This window comes from Haemaphysalis longicornis, unplaced genomic scaffold, assembly GCF_048455015.1.
Source record: "Haemaphysalis longicornis isolate Haplotype H1 unplaced genomic scaffold, Haemaphysalis longicornis Haplotype H1 scaffold_101, whole genome shotgun sequence".
NCBI lineage: Eukaryota > Metazoa > Arthropoda > Arachnida > Ixodida > Ixodidae > Haemaphysalis > Haemaphysalis longicornis.
The window spans coordinates 76,838-96,728 of NW_027526205.1; the positions used below are offsets into that span (position 1 = coordinate 76,838).

General features: G+C 44.8%; 1 protein-coding gene across 2 annotated transcripts in view; it reads left to right on the forward strand.

Moving 5' to 3' along the window:
* LOC144160520 (uncharacterized) overlaps nucleotides 1–19,486 on the forward strand; it is a 79,676-nt gene extending 60,190 nt beyond the window's left edge. For both annotated transcript variants that reach the window (XM_077691787.1, XM_077691788.1), the window contains exons 12-17: nucleotides 4,380–4,421; nucleotides 5,250–5,291; nucleotides 5,671–5,712; nucleotides 14,480–14,569; nucleotides 15,461–15,529; nucleotides 19,345–19,486. In XM_077691787.1, the coding sequence (XP_077547913.1) occupies nucleotides 4,380–4,421; nucleotides 5,250–5,291; nucleotides 5,671–5,712; nucleotides 14,480–14,569; nucleotides 15,461–15,489 (245 nt within the window). In that variant the 3' untranslated portion in view covers nucleotides 15,490–15,529; nucleotides 19,345–19,486. The remainder of the gene's footprint in view (nucleotides 1–4,379; nucleotides 4,422–5,249; nucleotides 5,292–5,670; nucleotides 5,713–14,479; nucleotides 14,570–15,460; nucleotides 15,530–19,344) is intronic.
* Nucleotides 19,487–19,891: the final 405 nt, after the last annotated feature.

The following is a 19,891-nucleotide window of genomic DNA, read 5'->3' on the forward strand; positions in this document are numbered from 1 at the left end:
GGTATTGTACCACAGACTTTAGTTTTATATCACAGTTTCTAAGAAACTTTGGTGTATAAATTTGGACACAATTGATACGAAAGAGAAAAGGCGCGAGTTTTCTTCTTGTTTCCTATTGCTCTTAAGTTTCGGCTCCACCTTACGTTGGGTATTTATTCCCCTACAAATGAGCCATAGCCGGGTGTGTTACCCATGTTGAAAAAGGACTAATGAAGAAAGTCGACTTGCCAGGAGATGAGCGAAGCACACTGTTTGGAGTCTAATTTTGGACAAAGCTATTCCATAATATTGCATCAGCAGGCAAGAAACCATCTGGTAGTGCTACTCACCACATAGAACCAGGTAGGTGCTTCAAATGTTTTTTGGCTCGTTCTCTTGTCGCCCCACCATTTCGAGTATGCATATCCTGCAAATGGAGCTGGAATTGACGTACAAATGAAACTCACCTGTGTGCGTTATTGCCTAAAAACAGATTGGATTATAGGTTATGGCGCCACAGGTTTTTTTCTTCCATGCAGGCTAGCAAAAACAAATTGAGCAGCATAACTTCTCTAAGAAATGAGCAGTATACCTTCTCTGAGGAATGAGAAGGGAGCTAGCTGTAAGCCTTTCGATCGTGTTTGTATTGTTCGAAAAGAAATGCGAGATTTAGTTTGTTATGGATGTAAGTGATGGTATGGGCTTATCTTCAATTGTAGGGAAAGTATCGAAATGGGAACGTAGAGTCTAAAACCGATGGGCGTAGTGAGCGGGCTGCTAACTTATCTTCTATGACCATGATATCTGTCCTTCCAATCTTTCTCTTCTTCGTGTCTGGGCTGCGCGGAAGCTGTGCTGCACTGTAACTTTTACAAGAGCGTCCAGAACTTAGGAAATTCTAAGTAACAATATTACGCTACAGTTTTAAGAAAGGGCGCTGAATGGCAAAGCTTGTTTCAGTCCTATTACCAGAAATAAAGGGCAATATTACCTGCAATAGAGGAATTAGAGGGCATTAAATGGGATGTCATGGGGCTTAGTGAGGTTACGAGGACAGTTGAAGCCTTTATGGTGCCGAAGCATGGACACGTTCTATGCTACCGCGGTCTAGTGGACAGACCAGAACTTCAAGTGGGATTTCTAGTCAATGAAAGCATAGCTGGGAACTTAGAAGAATACTATAGCGTTAACGAAAGGGTAGCAGGTCTTGTAATTAGGCTGAATAAGAAGTAAAAACTGAAGGCGGTACAGGGCTGCGCGCCCACATCCAGCCATGACGGCCAGCTAGTTCAACGCTTCTGTGAAGGTGTGGAATCGGCAATAACTAAAGTAAGAACACAGTATACTGTAGTTATGGGAGATTTCAATGCTAAAGTAGGCAAGAATCAGGCTTGAGACAAGACAGTTGGGAACTAAGGTCAGGGATGTAGAAATATCAGGGGTACCTACTAGTCGAGTTCGTAGCACGGAATAATCTGCGCATCATGAATACCGTCTTTGGCAAACGGGAGAACCGGAAGTGGACATGGAGGATAGGAATAGGGAGGAGAAAAATAAAATAGTATCTGATACTATGCGATAACCCTGGCTCCGTGCAGGATGTGGAACTGCCCGGAAGGGTAAGGTGTAGTGACCACGGTATGGTAAGAATATAAATTAGGCTAGATTTGAGGAGGGACCGTAAAAAGCTTGTGCGAAAGAAGCCGATAAATGAGCTGACAGTAAGACGTAAAATTGGAGAATTCAGAATGGCGCTGCAGAAGCGATATTCAGTTCTTCCCGAGGAAGCCGAGCTGCCGCAACAGGGAGCCAGCGACAATCGTATAAGCATTATCACGGAGTGCGCAGTAGAAGTCGGGGGCACTATGGCTAGACAGGATACTGGTAAACCTAACCAGGAGATGAAAGATTTAATTATGAAACGGCAGACCATGACGATCTCCACCACAGCTGAGAGAATAAAACTAGTGGAGCTTTCGAGGTAGTCAATAAACGTAAGGCAGCTGACATGCGGAAGTATAATATAGAGAGGATCGAATATGCTGTAAAGAGCAGAGGCAGCCTTAAAGCAGTGAAGAGGCGTCTAGGCGTGTTGAAAATCAGATGTATGCACTAAAAGACAGGCAAGGCAATGTCATCACAAACAGGGATGAAATAGTTATAGTAGGCGATGAACTTTATAGAGATCTAACAGTAGCCGGGAGAGTGAGGATAATGCCGAACGAGAAAGTACTTCAGAGGAGATAGACATACCACCAGTAACGACAGAAGAATCAAGGAAGGCTTTGAAAGAAATGAAAAGGGAAAGCACCTGGGGAAGGTCAGATAACAGCCGACCTCTTGAAGGATGGCGGGAAAATGCCTAATGACCGCGGGTGTACCGGAATCTTGGAAGAACGTGAACATCATCCCAATCCACAAGAAAGGTGGCATGAAGGACTTCAAAATTTACAGGCTGATCAGCTTACCGTCAGTCGTCTAGAAGGTACTTACCACGGTACTTACAGAAAACAGAATTTCTGCCAGCTTAGATTTCAGTAAACCTACAGAACAAGCAAGGTTCCTTCCGTAAAGGCTATTCAGCAATGTACCATATTTACAGAATCAATAAGGTGATAGAGATGTGCACGGAGTATACTGAACCCCTTTATATAGCCGTCATAGATTATGAGAAAGCCTTTGACTCGGTCGAAACCTCAGCATTCATTCAGGCATTGCGGAATCAGGGTGCATATGACTAGTACGTTAGGATAATAGAGGATATCTAGTTTGAGAACAGCGCTAGGACAGGACACAGAGAGGGCGACGCGAGGCTGTCGCCTTCTCTGTGTTCTATCCTAGCGCTGTTATCAAACTAATTATATACCAACAAGCCCGCATTGACACAGTTTTTCAGAGGATATCTACAATGGGTCTACAGCAACCATCGTCCTTCTTAACGAGAAAAGTAAAATACCGACAAGGAAAGACGTCAGACGAGACACAATCTCTCCACTGCTATTCGCAGCATGTTTACGAGAGGTATTCAGAACATTAGATTGGAACATATGCGAGTAAGGTTGAATTGAGAACACCTCAATAACCGCAGATTTGCTGATGACCTTGCCTTTGTAAGTAACTCGGGGGACGAATTGCAAAGCATGCTTACTGCACTGGACAAACAGAGTAGAACCATGGGCCTTAAAGTTAATATGCAGAAAACTGAAGTAATGATGAATAACTTCGGGAAAGCATAGTGGTTGCGATAGGTGGCGAGACAGTGGAAGTGGTAAGCAAATGTATCTACTTAGGCCAAGTTGGGACCCCGGATGGGACCCCGGAAATAGAAAGATAAGAATGGGGTGGAATGCATTCGGCCGGCATTCTTAGATAATGAATGGCAGCCTGCCATTGTCCCTGATGAAGAAAGTGTATGACAGCTGCATCTTAGCGGTACTCACGTACGGGGAAGAAGCTTAGAGGCTCATTGAGAGGGTTCAACTTAAATTGAGGACGTCTGAGTTAGCTAGGGAACGGAAGATGATATTAAGAAACAAGAAGAGAGCGGAGTGGGTCAGCGAGCAACCGCGTGTTAAGGACAAATTACAAAAATTAAAAAAGAACAAATTGGCGTGGGCTTTGCATGTGATGCGAAGGCAACTTAACCGTTGGTCACAGAGTGAATCCCCAAAGAAGGCAAGCGTGGTAAGGGCGGCAGAAAGTTGGGTGGGCAGATGAGATGAAGAAATTTTCTGTGTTAACTTGGTCGCAGTTAGCGTTGCCCTGACATAATTGGAGATTAATGGGGGAGGCCTTTGCACTGCATTGGGAGCAGCCAGACTGGTGTTGATGATGCGGACCTGCAAGACGTTTGCTTCCTTTAGTTACGCATGGCCAGCGTGAACCTTTCAAGCTAAAGGGCAATTGTTTATGTAAAAAGATTTTCGTGCTCATAATATTTTTGTTTTGTAAAATACAATAATTGCTTAATAATTACCATTGTACTTTTTTAGTGCGCTATTTATTATCAATGATTTATTAAATTGATACAAATAATTCAAATGTATTTTAAAAATGTTTTATTACCTTTATATAGATCATGTTTTCACACAATAAATAGTGAGAGTGAGTGTTGTGATGAGAAGGTAATTCATTTATTACCTAACCAACAATTAGTTTTACAAAGGGGGAATAAAGGCAGGATCAACATAAATAGCAAATGTGTTTGCTTTCTGACTGGCCCTGCAGTGCTTTGGGGTTTACATCAAACATTATTCTTGTTATCTAGCCCGACTGAAAAGGAAAACGGGTTTCACAACTTTTTCTCCAAAGTAACTGGGATGAGATTAGCTCTGACAACAATGAACTACGCCCTTTCACTTGAAACGTTTACTGAAATATTCCCACTCTTAATCCTACAGGGCACAAGAAACCTGGTTGTGGCGGTCACCATAAGAAACCAGGTACGTGCTAATGACGCTTTGCATCAATAACGTTTGACTTCATGATGAAGTCCAGGAATACCGCTAGAGTTCACTTAAGAACTGAATGCTCGGATCAAACACATGCTTTTAAAATACCTGAAGTGATCTTTTATGAGACTAAAACATTTGGTGTTTTGAGAAGTCGGCCAACAGTAACCGATTGAGGGCTTGCCTGTTGCAGCACATTGAATTCAACAATAAACCCCTGAATCACCTACTTTTCTTATAAGACTTAAAAAAATAGCGCTATAATATGCTTGCAGTGCCCACGTCCGAGACGACGTGACAAATAGTGCTCCTTGAGTATTGTCTGCAACATGCTGGCTTGCTTTAGATACTGAAACAAAGCCAAAACTTTCCTAGCCAAAGCAACAGTGGGTTTTAAAATTTCTTCTGCATTTTTTATTTCCCCAAAGCCAATAAACGATTTGCCGAATGTAGTTTTTGCAAATGACCATACCTTTCTGGCAAACAAACATTTCATAAGTTTTTTTTGGTATCATAAAAATCTTTTTTCGTATTGTAGAGTGGTTCTCGGAGTGGAAAGGTTAGTTGTTCTAGTATCCAGAGCCCAGTTCGACTGCTTACACTAATTTTTGACGAGTTATACATCACAGACATATATCTTTGTATTATGTAAGGATTTCGAGTCCACCTTACGATTGTTGTCCTATTCACTACAGTTGTGCAGAAATAAGCATATATTATTGTCCCGAGGTAGTTTCCTATGCCGGAAATGTCGGCTGTAAACAAGGTACGACTATGGATTCAAAGGTCTGACAAATGTTCCCGTTCTTAATTTCCCAGGACACAGGCCGCACAGTCATCACGGTCACCCCCCACAACAAGGTAGGCACTGGTAACGTTTTCGCATTAGTTTGGCCCATTTCCGCAACAATTGATAACCTACGGACAAGGCATAAATTCACCTAAAAACTGAACCCACCGAATAACGACCACGGAACGGAAAGTTCTTCTAATATCCAGAGCCCAGTTCGGCTGCTCACTCTAATTTTGGACAAGGTATATATCACAAGCATATTTCTTCGTATTATGTAAGGATTTGGAGCTCACCTAACCATTGTTTTCGCATTCACTGCAGATGTAGAGAAATAAGCATAAGATAATTGTCCCGAGTTAATATCTGATGCTGGAAATGTCGGCTGCAAACAAGGTACGACTCTGGAGTCAAAGTTTTGACAAATGTTTCCGTTATATAACTCCCCAGGACACAGGCCGCACATCCATCACGGTCACCACCACCAACAAGGTAAGCGCTGGTATAGTTTTTTTTAATCATTGCTGAAAAAATTGATAACCTACAAACAACGCACAAATTGACCTAAAAATTGAACCCACCAAAAAAGGAGCACGGTCCTAAATCCTGAAGTGAAATTTTAGACGCCAAATACTTCTGCCTTTTCAGAAGCCTGCTTCCTCAGTCTGTCGGAGCAGCTGGCGTGCTGACATTTGCTGCTGTATTTAGCTTACGTACTAGGAAGTCAAGGCACGCCGAGCTGGCTTTATTCATAATGTATAAAATATGCTGGCTCGCATGAGCAAGCCGACTAAACTTGAAAGTACCTCGCTAAAGAGTAGTTCGGTACCAACTTGGCTTCGAAGCTTTTGTTGTCTTGTTTCCTCAGATGCAGCGTCGTAATTTACCGGAAATGTTTATTTGAAATGCTCATTTACTTGTTTTAACACTTATCAACGGCCGTAAACACGTAAAAATATTTTTGAGGGTCAGCATAGTCGGCCTTTTCAGTTGCTGAGTATAGGAAATGCTTAATAGAGCTGGAGCCTTATCGAAAGTATATTTTCTTTATAAGTTCTTGAAATTCAGGATATGGTTGCTGAAAGGCGCAAATTGTTTGAAGACCATTGTAACTGCAAAACAGGAAACTCACTTTTCCTGATTCAGGCGCAGCCAAACTTGACAAATGAAGTGGTTGTGTGCACGAAATTGAAAACATGGATCTGAACATGAAAATGATAGGGTCGCCTCTTTTGGCTATTTTCGGGAGGGGTGGTAATTGAACTTGTGCCGCACCCTGGCCTGTGGTTGAATAAAATATTTAAAGGTGTGCAGGCTTACATTGTCTTTTCCCCATTTCTTTGAATTGTGATTACCTTCTCTATTTAAAAAATCCCATTTCGCGAAAAACGTATACATCGTACATGCAGTTAAATCTAAGTGTAGGGATGGCTGAATTCCTCAGCAGCGACAACTGCTAAGAAGAACAAGACGAAGGCTGAGTGCAGCAGCGGGAACACGGTGGCATGAGAGGTGCTCGCCTGTATTACAATGACGCCACAACCAAGCGATCAGGTCCCAGGCGATCCATCTTCCGTAACCGGCCTCCGAAGCGGCCGAGAACTTCTATCTTTCGAGCGTGGTGGTCAGTAAAGTACACTGTGCGACGCCGCGCTGCTTCATTTCCTGCCCACACGGATTCCCTAGTGTTTCATGGCTGCGAGGATGAGGCCGTTCACAGAATGCGTTTGCCTGACGCTCTTGCAGCACGCCACGTGATGCCTATGCATGTATACCCGTCGTTTGTGGAAGAGCGCTTGACTGATGCTGGCCAAGCATAAACTGCTTAGGACGGTCATTTTCTACCGTATCTAGTCCAACTCAAGCGTGGCGTTGGTCGCTGCATTTGCCAACATTTCAAGTGCTTTCGATGATTGTTGCTGTAGAAAGGCGCGTTCGTCAACAAAGGCGAATTAAACTTCGCCGCTTTCGCATCCCCTCATGAGTTGCAGCATGAAATGGCATCTGCAGATTCAAAAGAGAACGTCATCAATGGCCTGGTGGACCATGGTAGTGCCTCATCATTGTCGATACACCTACTCTAATCGAATCCCTATGCGCTGATCTTTACGGACGCAAAATTGCAGCAAATAACTTTTCTCTTCTCCAGTGCTACCACAAGGCACTGAATGTTCAATAAGCGTCGCGAATTCCATTTAAAAGCTTCTGTTCATTGCCCTTCGATTTGTTTTCGGACGACTTCCGGGGTCATCCAAAGAAGTCTTGCTCGCCATTACGCTTACACATGCGCTAATATGTACTTCCTGCTGTGATTTAAATTCACATCAATGGGGTCACCGAAGTAATGACCTTTCGTAATATTAGGTCTTAAAATACGGCCCTTCAATTACGACTGGGACCGGATGGGGGCATTTACTGATATCGGCTGGAGAAAACTTGACCTCACAGTTGGGAACGCCTGACCACCAAAATGTAAGCCGGTGGCTGCCCGGCAGTACCTTCGTTGAGGCCTGGCCATTGAGGACCTCTTAGCAAACCTAATCCGGAAGAGGAACAGCATCAACAAAGTATTTACGACGTGATAGCTCACATCGGACCGTGTCACGTCTACTTTTCCCCACATATTACCGGGAAACCATTTTCTGCACCTCACACTATAAAGTCAACCACTCATTTCTATTACAGGAGTGGATATAGCTTATTATCGGATAAACGTAAGAGTAGATGTTTTTCATCATGTTTCTACAGCGCGACGTGAAGATACCGATATTATTAACGGTCACAGCACATCGAGCAAAGGATTAAATACCAACTACGTTTTACGCTTGGAACCTTGCCAAAGCATCGCTGGCTTGAACAGTTGATCTGCGTCAGTGACTGATTTGGCACTTCTAAGGTGACTACGGTCAACACCGCCTAAAACAGGAGGGTCGCTCCGGGGAACAAGCATGCCAACAGGAGCGTGTAACCTTTCATCGGCTACACCAGTGATTCTGGTGTGATTGAACACACTTGCGCAGCCAGTTTTGGAGTTTGCTAACAGAAACTTGCAACTGTATGCCTCTTACGTATGTTTGCACGACAAATACGCTTGTTGAGAAATTATCAGGATGCTGTTCAAGAAGTCTCCTCTGAGGAGCGAACCGCAATGCACCACATTTATTGAGATAAATGAAAAAACAGATGGCATACATAGGCTCCACGCACCACAACGCGGTCACCCGCATGCTCCTTCATCCCCCGTGTGCCCCTTAGTACTTGCAATAATAAGTGATGGTGCTCATTCTCCTTATCAAGCCTCTCATTGCTTTCGAAAGGAGAAAATGCAAGTTTTGGGGCTTTAACGGGCCAAAGCTACCACGTTTTCTTAGAGGCGCACCGTAGTGGAGGGTTCTGAAGTAATTTCGACTGTCTGGACATCTTAATGTGCGCCAAAATAATACACGGGCATTTTTAAAGCAAAGCCTCCCATCTCTACTAGCCAACGGTTCCTTCGTGGCGTTCGCGACAACAAACTCCCAACGTAGCTGAGGAGCAGAAGGGTGGTTTTCACTCACCGAGCAAGGTGTAGATGGCGCTGAGAATGGCTACCCAGCGGTCCCCGCGCGCAGGTGCCTGATCACACCGGCGCGCGCGTCGGCGGGAGGACTTTGTCGTCTGTTTTAGCAAACGTTGTATTCGGCCTGCGTTGGCGCAGCTTCTCGTCTATTGATCGCGTCATTCGCACGGCTTGATTAACTTGTTCGACATCACCGCCTGAGTACCCCGGACCCGATGGAATTAAGGGGCCGTACGGTAAAGATACGTTAAGGATTGGTTTGCAGGGCGGGAAAACAAAATGTAGAGACCCCATACAGACATCTGGCCGCTAGAGAAACGCTACCTTTTGTGCACTGCTTGCCACGAATGGGACCCCGTTCCTAAATTGGTAAATACCAATTCGGTTGTGTTTTAAGAGGTATTACAAAAGGCGAAAGGAGCAACTGGTTTGGATAAATAGCGATTGTAAACCTTCCCTCAGCTTTCTCGCCATTCTCAAACGTACTAAAATAACTAGTTCAAATCAATATAAACGGTAATCACTCAGCTTGCATACCGAATTGTTTCGGTGCATGCACTTTTGTCGCGGAGTGGTGTAGCCCCCAGCTAGCACATCAGGGTGAATAGGTTCCGCTGTCTCAGCCTTCGAAAGCCGCTCCTCCGCGTTTTCTTTCGGCTGACGCCCGGCTGGGTTTCAGCACCAGTGTCCGCTATGCTATCTCGGCAGTGGCCAACGCTGGTGCGTTCGGAACCCCCCCCACCCCACGAATTCCAGGTAGCGGCGTGCAGAATCTCTGGTTTCACTCTTTGTAGAGCCACGTGTGTGAATTCTAGTGAAGTCACATGCCCAATTGTGGTGGGTGTCATTTGAAGCTTCGCTTTCCAACCACCCGCACACAGCGGATTAAATCTCATTGTTTACCCGGGCACCATTAATCAGCAGCAATGAGCATTGTGGTAGACTCGCAGTGATTTATAACACATGCTCACTCATTTAGGTTGCCGCTACTCAAGAGAGACCAAGTTCCCCATTGTAAGATTTGCTTAGTGACAGACCAAGAGACTGAATATTCTTTATTAGTACTGGTAAGGTAGGCCTTGCAAATACCCCTAGGTTGCTACAGCAGATGTATGAGACGAATGAAATGAATGAAGTGATGAAGATGAAGATGGGCCAACTAATAAAACATTGTTTAGAAAGTCTGACCCCGTCCTATACCTCGCAGGAAAGCCAATAGAGTGTTAGTCGCTCGAGCCTTTTGGAGTTATACCAGGTGCTTAACACATCACTTACTGTTTGAAGCACTAAGAAGCACGTACATGATGCTGTGTACCACTCACAGACATTTTCTTTAAGTTCACTCTCTCAGTGTGACCCAGTGTTCCAAACAGGAGAAGCACTTAGTCTGCAGCGCCTCAGCACCAGACGAAGAGAACGGAAGATCACAAAGCCTAAGTTTCAGTAGAATGCACGTGCTTCTTGGAAGATGCTGATCGTTTATTTCACTGTGTGCACTGCCGGAAGAAATCATGGAATTTTGCCTCGTCGACACTAGTGACCATATGTCTTCACTGTGACCCTTACCACTACGCTGATCCTAGCTACCTTCCACTCAATGAATAGGTTTTAAATGAGGCCTCCGAAGCGGCGACACCTTTTAAGGATAGAAGATTAAAGCCGGTATAATCATCACTTTTGTCTTCGTCACCTACACATTTAGTCTTCAAAACATTAGGAGCGCTTCCCTGCAAATCAATATGCCTTATAAGTCGGAATATTGGCCGAGCCAGATTTATGGTCCACCCCCTTACCATGCAGCCCTGATATAAAAAAAATTACTCCTTCTTCCCGAGGGGAACCCTGAGTAGGATGCGGAGTATCGCGGGGTTCACCTACATTTCCCCCAAACCCAACTACTAACACAACGGAACGAAACGGAACCCCCCATGGGAATGTAGACGTTGTTGACGTTTACAAACGGCTTCCCGTTCTCGAAGGTTCGGTTCCGCCGCTCGCTTCGTATGTTTGCGTTCCACTTCAAATTGTCGGAGTTCCGGTACCGCCGCTCGATGTTCTGGAACCGACGCTGCTTGACGTTGCCGAAGCTCACGATCCGCTGCTCGACATTGACGCTTCGAAGCTGCTTCGCGCTGACGAAGTTCAGGGTCCGCCGCTCGCTTCAAGCGTTTGCGTTCTGCGTCACGTGCCCTTCGCTTCGCAGCTTTGTCTTGAGTGGACGTAACGTTGCTATTAGTGTTTGGGCTGATGCTGACGCGTGCTTGCGTCAGGCCACTAACTGACGGGACTGTTGCTTCCATCACACTTCATCGGAAGCATCAACCGAGTCAACCGAAGCAAGCGCTGCGCTGAACGCGCGCAGCGTTCTACCCGCTTGATATTCACACTTGAGGGAGAGGAGACTAGAGGAGGAGAGTAGCTCATGCGCCGCGAGAGCAGAAGCGAGAACGCAGAAGAAGCGCAAGCAGGTGGTAGGAGAGAAGTGGAGAGAGTAACGCGCAGCTGTTGGAGAGCGGGAAGGAGGAGAGTTGCGCATGCTAGTGTGAGTGCGGACGCCGACGCCGCGGGACATACCCCCGAGCAAGAGATGCTCCGCATATAAAAATTACGTATACAACATCGTTTTATGGACGCACATTTTTCGTCTCACGTTACCCCTGAGAGCAGTCTGAAATCTCGTAGAATGTCTACCCCCGTCCGGCTGCCTCCCATACAGTCAGTCGACCTCGGTGCAGTCGGGAGAACTACTTATGAAGCACTTCTTAAACATTCAAAAGACCATGTCAGCAGGAAGTGAGCGCCGAGCATGAAACGACCATGAGCACATCGTCATGACAGTCGGCGTGAGCAGGCGGTCAGCTGGCTTGGGCTGTCGCCGGCCATCCATTCGTAGAGATATCTCACGATGCTCGCGGACAAGTCACCATCTTGTCCTTCAGTACCAGGTGCCCAGGTCGGCGCCCATGAAACGAAGTCTTCCAAGGATTGCATACCGATAGGTAGTGCCTATTATTACAACCGTTAAAATTACCGCAAGAAAGTTCTCATGGCAGTCTCCTCTGATTGGCTGAGCACTCTACGCGGACATACTCTGGTGTAAATATTGCCCAAAAACTCATTCCTGGAGTTGCTCGTGTGGTACTGTGTTGCAGCACCTGCTTTTACACCAGGAGGCTAATGATTGAATCCGGTATCAGGGAAGTGTTTTTGGTAGCTTTCCGAATTTTTCAAGTTTTAAGTACTCATCGCGGTTTTGGTAATGCTTTAATTCAGGTTCTTACTATATCAAGCAATTGACGCATAGGACTTCTAAAATGGGTGTATTAGGTTTGAAGGGATAGTACAGGCTTAATAAATTTCCGTGTTAACTGAAAGATCACACATTTCGTAGCACTCTCAGCCTTTGTTCGACGAATAAAAACGCGTTATTTCCTGAAAAATTCGCAAAGAAAGTTGGCATTTCTCTCTCCCGCCTTCCTTTCAGTTTTCTGTGACGTAGACATCACGGCGCAAAATAGGACCGAGGCAAGGGTGCGGTCTGCCAACAGTAGGTTTCACGTCAGCAAACCAAGGTAGACCGCCAAGAACATGTCTTTGACCGAAGCGGCTGGCTTTCACTTTAAGTACTTGTCACTATCCAAACAAGAAATGCTTTTCACCGCTCCATCGGCCATTGTGCCCGTCTACAGCGGATACCCAGGCTTTACGCCAACCACGAACGCAGGAGCGACAAGAACCATTTCAAATATGGCGCAAGAGTGGCTGCCTTGACTCGCTCAATCCGCAGCCGTTATCTCAGCTCGTCTGGCAATCACGTCGATCTCATATTCTCTTCTCTCACGAGTCGCGCCAACATGACGTGATATACACACTCGGTTTCCGAAGCTGTCTCGAGTAGTCGTCGTGGCCGAATGGCCGAACTTAGAGCGGCTCCGCCCGGCCCAGACATAACAAGGGTAGAGCTATGCGCGCATGATGTACGCATAATTTATCAACAGTGACTCGCAGGTAGTGGCAGTACACAAGTTTGGACCGGTCGAGTAATCCCCTGCAGTAAGCATTCTAATTATCTTTCTCCTTCCCTAACCTTTCACGAGCGATAAGGTTGGAAGCGGGCGCGGACATGCCTTACTGATGGCGAGATCCGCGCTCAGAGGAAGTATTAGAAGCTCAGGAGGATCAGGGTCGCCACCTACAGTGTATCTTGTCCTTTGAAACTTCCTTGCGGAGATATTGCTCACAGAAGCTGGGGCATTGACCGTGGAAGGTTACTGACTTCACTAACTGCACACCAATGCTTTTTAAAGCAAAGCTTTCTGCCTGTACAAGCCAACGGCTCTTTTGCTGCGTGCGGGCAATAAACTCCCAACGCGGCGGAGAGCGTGGAGGGAGGGAGGGAGGGGTGGAGAGTTTCACGCACTGAGGACACTGTAGATAGCACCGCGAATTTACCCAGCGTTCCCCGCGCAGAGGGGCCTGCTTGCCGGCGGGTGCGTCGGTGATACGGCTTTGCCGTCTACTTTAGCGATGGTTGTATAGGGCTGTTTTGGCGCAGCTTCGCGTCCATTGGGCGCTTCCTTCGCATGGCTTGATTAACTTATTCGACGGCACCTCCTGGGTAATCCGGACCCTACGTAATTAAGTGGTCGTACGGCTAATATGCGTGAAGGATTGGTTCGCAGGGCGGGAAAACAAAATGTATAGACCACATACGCACAATTCGTCGCTAGAGAAACGCTACCTTTTTCAAAAACAATGCTTGCCACGAATGGGACTTCGTTTTCTAATTTGGTGAATACCAATTCAGTTGTGTTTTAAGACCTAATACAAAAGTCGAAAGGGGCCACTTCTTTGGACAAGTAGTGATAATAAAAGTTCCCTCAACTTTCTCGAAATTCTCAAGCTCACTAAACAAACTAGTTTGAATAGGCATAAAAGGTAATCACTAAGCTCACAGGACGGATTGTTTCAGTGTCTGCGCTTGTGTCGCGCGGTGGTGCAGACCCGAGTTAGCACATGAGGATGTCTAGGTTCCGCTGTCTCGCCCTTCGAAAGGTGCTCCTCTCCATTTTTTTTTCTGCCGACGCACGGCCGGGCTACAGCGGCGGCGCCCACCGCTATAGCCTGGCCGTGGCCATCGCTGCTGCGTTAGGGGGGCCGCCCCTGCGAATTCCAGGTAACGGCTATCACAATCTCTGGTTTCACTCTTTGTTCGGCCACGTGTGGGAATTCACGTGACGTCGCATGGACAATTGTTGTGGGCGTCGTTTAAAGGCTTTCTAATCACCTCGATAGCGTCGATTGGAGCCTATTATTTTTGAAACATGGTTTGATTGAGGTGTACAACAATATATATTGTATGTACTGTTAATATCTAATAATAAAGAGTAATACAAGTTGGATATTTTAGCGCGAACAGAATATACTGGAGCACCAAAGCTTATGTTGTTCGCTTAGGGCCCAACCCGTCGGATTTGTCTACCGCGTGGGGCCGGTTAGCGGACATTAAAAAACCTCAAGATGGGTGTTAAAAGTGACCATGCCACGAAAGCGGGGGAATTAGGGTACTTCGTAACACTTCCCCGCTAGAGGTGTCCTAGATCTGAATTTTAAATATGCCTATTGGATAGTTGCCCTCAAAGATCTTACTGCGAAGATTTTCTAGAAAATAATGCACTCCTTGACCGCATGTTTTCACAGGGCCGGCTCACAGACAATCCATATTCGGCAAAATAAGAGGTATTCTTACACAGCAAAAGGAAAATTACCGGCGCATAAAGGCGGCTGCAGGTGAGTGACACTGTTTTCTAAACACAAATTTACGTTCGTTTTATATTGGACAACTTCCTTGTAGGCGTTGTGGTTACATATAAAATGCTTTCATAGGTATAACGAAGGCAAAAGTTTCAATAATTCTTTTTACAGCCAAAAAGAGCACGCCATGTAACAACAAGCGTTCGAAATTGTTACAATGGTGCCGTTTTAGTTATAAAATGTCTAATTTACTTACGTGAGCCTAAAAAATGTTGGCTGAGGCAACACGTTTCCATGTATCGGTGAACATCAACGTTTTCTGAAGACCGAGTATTAAAGAAAGGCACGCTCCAATCCTTCACACTTGTCTCCAGTTCTTGTGGGCCGGCTTCAACAATATGTTTAGCCTACCAAGTAATTGTATTGTGATTTCTGCTTGCGAAGAAAATTTAACCTAGATTGACTAACTTAGCGGCAGACGAACCGACTGGTGTAAGAACTGGTTCAATAAATCATCGACGATTACTTGTGAGGAGAGTTAGCCAAGAAATTTTTAGAGTGCATTCCTTGCTATACGTACATGCTCACGAAAGCAATTATTTTTAATCGCTTCCACTAAAGGTGTACAGATATACGTAAAATTGTTTTGCGTACTGGCTCAATATCTCTTTGTACAAGGCCCGTAATTTTGTCGAGCTGGTTTTGTGTAGTAAGAAGGCTCACGTACTGTTTCAAACGTCATAGAGTTGCTTACGTTTATTTTATAGGACAATATTTCCCAGCCGCTATATGCCGCAAAACTCATTTCGCGCGCGAAAATAAATATATTTTTAATTTGTGCGTCTCAAAGACCTGCAGATATTATTACTCATTGTGGCAAGCTTGACCATTGCTGTCTTATTATGTTATATTTTGTTGTGAATGCAGGACACATTCGACACCGGCGATCCATTTAAAACGTCAAGGTTTGTGCATGAATCTTCAACCATATGTTTTGTAAGTACTGTTTAATATTTTCAATTTTAATACATGTCCTAATTCGTGAGAGCTTTAAAGGGGCTATGGCAATTTTATTGTTCAAAGAAGCCAATTAATTTGAAAACTGATATTACCCATGGCCATTTTATTCTTCAGTAATAGGCTGTATTTTTATGAAGGATATTCAAAATTTGGCCAGTATCAATAATTCACTCCAACGAAATGCTCAGTACACATAGTCGACAGCAAGGAGCTAGGCTGGGGACTAGAGTATAATTTCTGGGCAATCATTACTAAGGAAGCGTGACTAATTGAAGCGCTGAAGTTGCAGTCCTTGGAAAGATCATAAGTTCATTTACACTCGCTCTTCAGCAGATGCACTATCAAATGCGCCCTAAGAAATAATGGCAATATTTTTAAACAGCATATAGGCGGCGCTAAGGCTGCTGCAAGCCTTTACACTGTATTTTGTGAAACCAGTGCTTCCAACATATAAGAAAATAACTGGGGACGAGTGGAAGTAGCCAAAACATTTGACGTTTATTTCCCTTTTTTGCTGCAAATATCGTCGAAGCAGTATTGCTGTTTGCCGCCGCTGCCACCTAACGGCCTATCATCTCTCCTACTCCCGCTCCTCACTCTAATCACCTCCTGTTTGTATCTCCGCAAAAGTTAGCGAATTGACCTTTGTTGAATTCTGGTTTCTCGGGTCAGCATTGATAGCGTGCCACCTCTTAGAAAACGGGCAATTTCTCAAATATTTCGCTTTGTGTAGCTGAAAATAACCCGATCAGAAATTTTCGAAAAGGTTGCTTTTACCTTGCCTCATTTTGACTGTTTAAATGCGTAGCGTTTATTTGCCAACGTAAAATACCAATGAAAGGAGACTCTTTTAAAGCAACGCTTGTGCTCTGCGGTATTTGTTATGTTTTACCTAAAAAATGAGGGAGGTTTCCGTTGGGAAAAATAGGGCGGCCAGATATGAGGCATGGCAGCAGTTCATGCGGTTTCCATACGTACTGTCTCTATATACTTCGAGTTCAAACACTTTTTTTCTTTTGCCGGGCGGGTGAATTAGGGACCGACAGACGTATGAACTAAACGTTTGCTTATTAGTAGCTTATTAAAGACTATCGACTCAAAAAGCAGTGCTGTAATGGGAAAATGCAGCACTGGAGGAGTATTCGAGCTCCTAAACGAAATTGATCCAGGTTTGCCTTAAAGGCCCATATAGATCCCATGCTTTACATTTTAGCTGCAGTGCATGGACAGGCATCACTGAAAACCGATCCGTTGATGTAATGCATAGAAAAACAAATCACGTCGGTTCCAGCTGTTGCCATTCCGTTTCCGGTATCACAGACACTAAAAGGCCGATTGGCAAAACTTGTAAGAGCGGTTTAGGGACGTCGTGGCCTCAGGTTCATTCGAACTTAATTGCTACAGTTTGCTGTAGCTCCACCTTAGTGTTAAGATGCGTTTTCCGAGAAGCAGTCACTTTGTTTCTGCTTATGAATTACTTGGTGCCATTTCTTCTGCATTTGGTCGCCGTTGGACTCGGTCTTCACATGACGCTTGTCAGTTTTCGCGCTTGCTCGTTTGCAAGCTAAGATTTCTGTATGCTTTGCATTGGTTATTTATGAGCAACATCCGAAAAATAAACCACTCTTTGGCGTTTAGTCAGCCCCTACAGAAGTGTACGAAATGAAGATGGCGCTCAGTACCGAGCCTTTGTATAGAAATGAGATAGTAGCAATGTAAATGTTCTAAAAACGACTAAAATAAAAGGCGTAAAGCCACACGATGTTGCTTCTGAAGTCTATGTTATACTGCCCTAAAGACGTCCTTTACGCGGCTCTATTCCACTATGCCACTCAAGCAGAGCCTAATAATTACATATTGGCATCAATGCCCCAATGAATATATGAGAAAAATGAAACCAGGTATTGCGCCAGTTATAAAGAAAAAGACGCGCAGACCTGGTGAAAAAAGAATTTACGTCATTCCTCGATCAAACCGTGCTGCGTGACGGACAAGCCGATGCTTAGTCCTTATTCAGCCATCCAAACGAAGTTTAGAGCAGGCCCGGCTCTTGTAGTGTGTTATCAGACTAGTAGTTTGGATAAAACGCGCCTAGAACCATTGTATTTGTTAAATCGGAATACAGGCCTGGGGATTGTTAGGTAAAAGCTAGATGGTTGCAGAGCTGTTTAAATAAAAAAAAGTATTAGGGTGAAACGCAAGTAAATAAGCACGAGGATACACATTGCCGGCTGCAATTTTACAACGTACGTGCGGTCATAGGCAAATGAAATGCGAACACGAACATGTGAACCAGCACACGAAAAACTGTAAAATACTGTTCGTATCGCTCCAATAATGGTGTGCTATTAGTATACTTGGGAAGCCACATTTTCCAACATTTTTGCTGTAATTAGGTCGAGCATCAGCTTAACTTTCAAGGAAAGACATGGCGCTATTGCGTTGTTCTGATTCATATTTTTATGATCGTGTTTCATTCGTCTATTACTGCCCGTTCGACGCACCAGAGTACCAATTCTTGGTTGTAGGCAGAAGCACAATAACATTTACGGTAAGAGAGATGACCTACATGGTGGCCCCATCCTTCGTGCAAGAACGTATCCGATCGGTACTTCCTCAAATTCTTATGCAACCCACAACCTAAATGCACTCGAGCGATCAGACGGTTTTGCGTCTGCAATGCTTCAAGCCAGTATTAAAACAGTTCTTTAAAGTGAAAACGTAAGAATAAGTCGGAGTTCTGGCTTGTCCGGAATAGAAATGTTTAGAATTGGCCGGTTAAGGGAATGTAAGTTCGTCCTCTGACATTTACAATGATTGAAGAAATCACAGACTTTAGTACATCGTTTCGTTTATTAGTCATATAACCTGATGTTTTTTAAAGACGTTAGTCTTTCTTGGGCTACTTAAACCCGAAACTTTTGGTCTGTCTGTATGTCTGTATGTCTGTCTGTCTGTCCTTCTGTCTGTCTGTGACTCGATTCAGCCACCCGGCCAAGCAAAACAATGCCTGCGCAATAGTCTTATATAGTCACAGCTAAATCTACTCGTCTATGTCCGGTGTAATGTTCATACTTGTCAACGTTGTTGAAGAAGAACAAGACATTACGCAAATATGAGACAACAAATCAATACAGAAGTGATATTTGCAGTGTAATTTTATAAAAAAAATCAAACATGCTTGACTTTTGCGAAATTAAATACTTCATCAACTGCAGAAAAAGAATTCACTCCGCCGTCGCCTGCTTTCGCCCGCGCCAGTATAGCTTCTGGCGCCATTTTAAGAAATCAACCGGCAACAGTTACGCAAGGTTCCACTTGATAGGTTCCATGTTCTGCTTGCAACGCACGTGGAGTAGGGAAACGCGGTTCTATAAACGTTGAAGTAGGGCGCCTCGATTAACGCGCGCCTTCGCCGTACGGCAGCGTTCGCATCGAGACACCCGGTTTTGAGCAGTGGAACGCGGGAAATTTAAAATGATTTAAGCAAACCTTTGCCGTCTTTACCTTGGGAGGCGCGCGACGCAAGAGGAACAACATGAGAGGGGAGCGGGAGAGCGAAGGGAGGCATTTACTTCGCAAAAGCGATGAAGAATCGTCTTTTGACGGCATTTGCAACCAAAGGAGCAGATACGCGGCCAATTTTTTTGTTAATGAAGGCCTTTTACGCTTGTCATTTATTACGAAGCTCAGCGTGGAGCAACGAAGATTCCCATGTGCGTATTGTATTCGTATTTGGGACTTCAGCCTTGTTTATTCCCGATCGTCTCTTCTCCTGTTTTTCTACGCAGTGAATTTCGGCTGAAGGAACTGAAGGCTGTTTGGATCAGTTTGGAGCTAGGACTACGGACGTACCTATATCTTTAGTGTGGAAATAAAGCGAAATAAATTTTCAGCTGTCCGGTCCAGAAGAAATAAAAAATTTGCAAATCACACTCATCAACTATGAAAAACACTCGAATGCTTGTGTTTAGAGGAGCAGCAGTGTAATATACTACCCTGTTTTCAGGAATGTGAACATCCTCGACAGAACTCTGTCTGGTTGAGTTGAACTTGAGGAAGGGACAAATATACCAACTAAGGGCGTTTATTGAAATTGGTCCCAACGTTTCGGAGCCTACTCGGCTGCTTCATCAGGGGTGACTGTGTGTGACAAGAAGCAGCAGTTGTGTTAGGTGTTTTTTTTTCGTGTTTTTTTAAGGCGCATCTTGCCCTTGCGCTTCGGAGGCCTTGGCGAAGATGGTTGGAAGGGCTCCGAGGGACCTATTCGAGCCCTCTTGGTTTCCTTGAATGGTAACTCGGGGTAAAGTAGGGTAACTCGCCTCAAGAAAAACAATC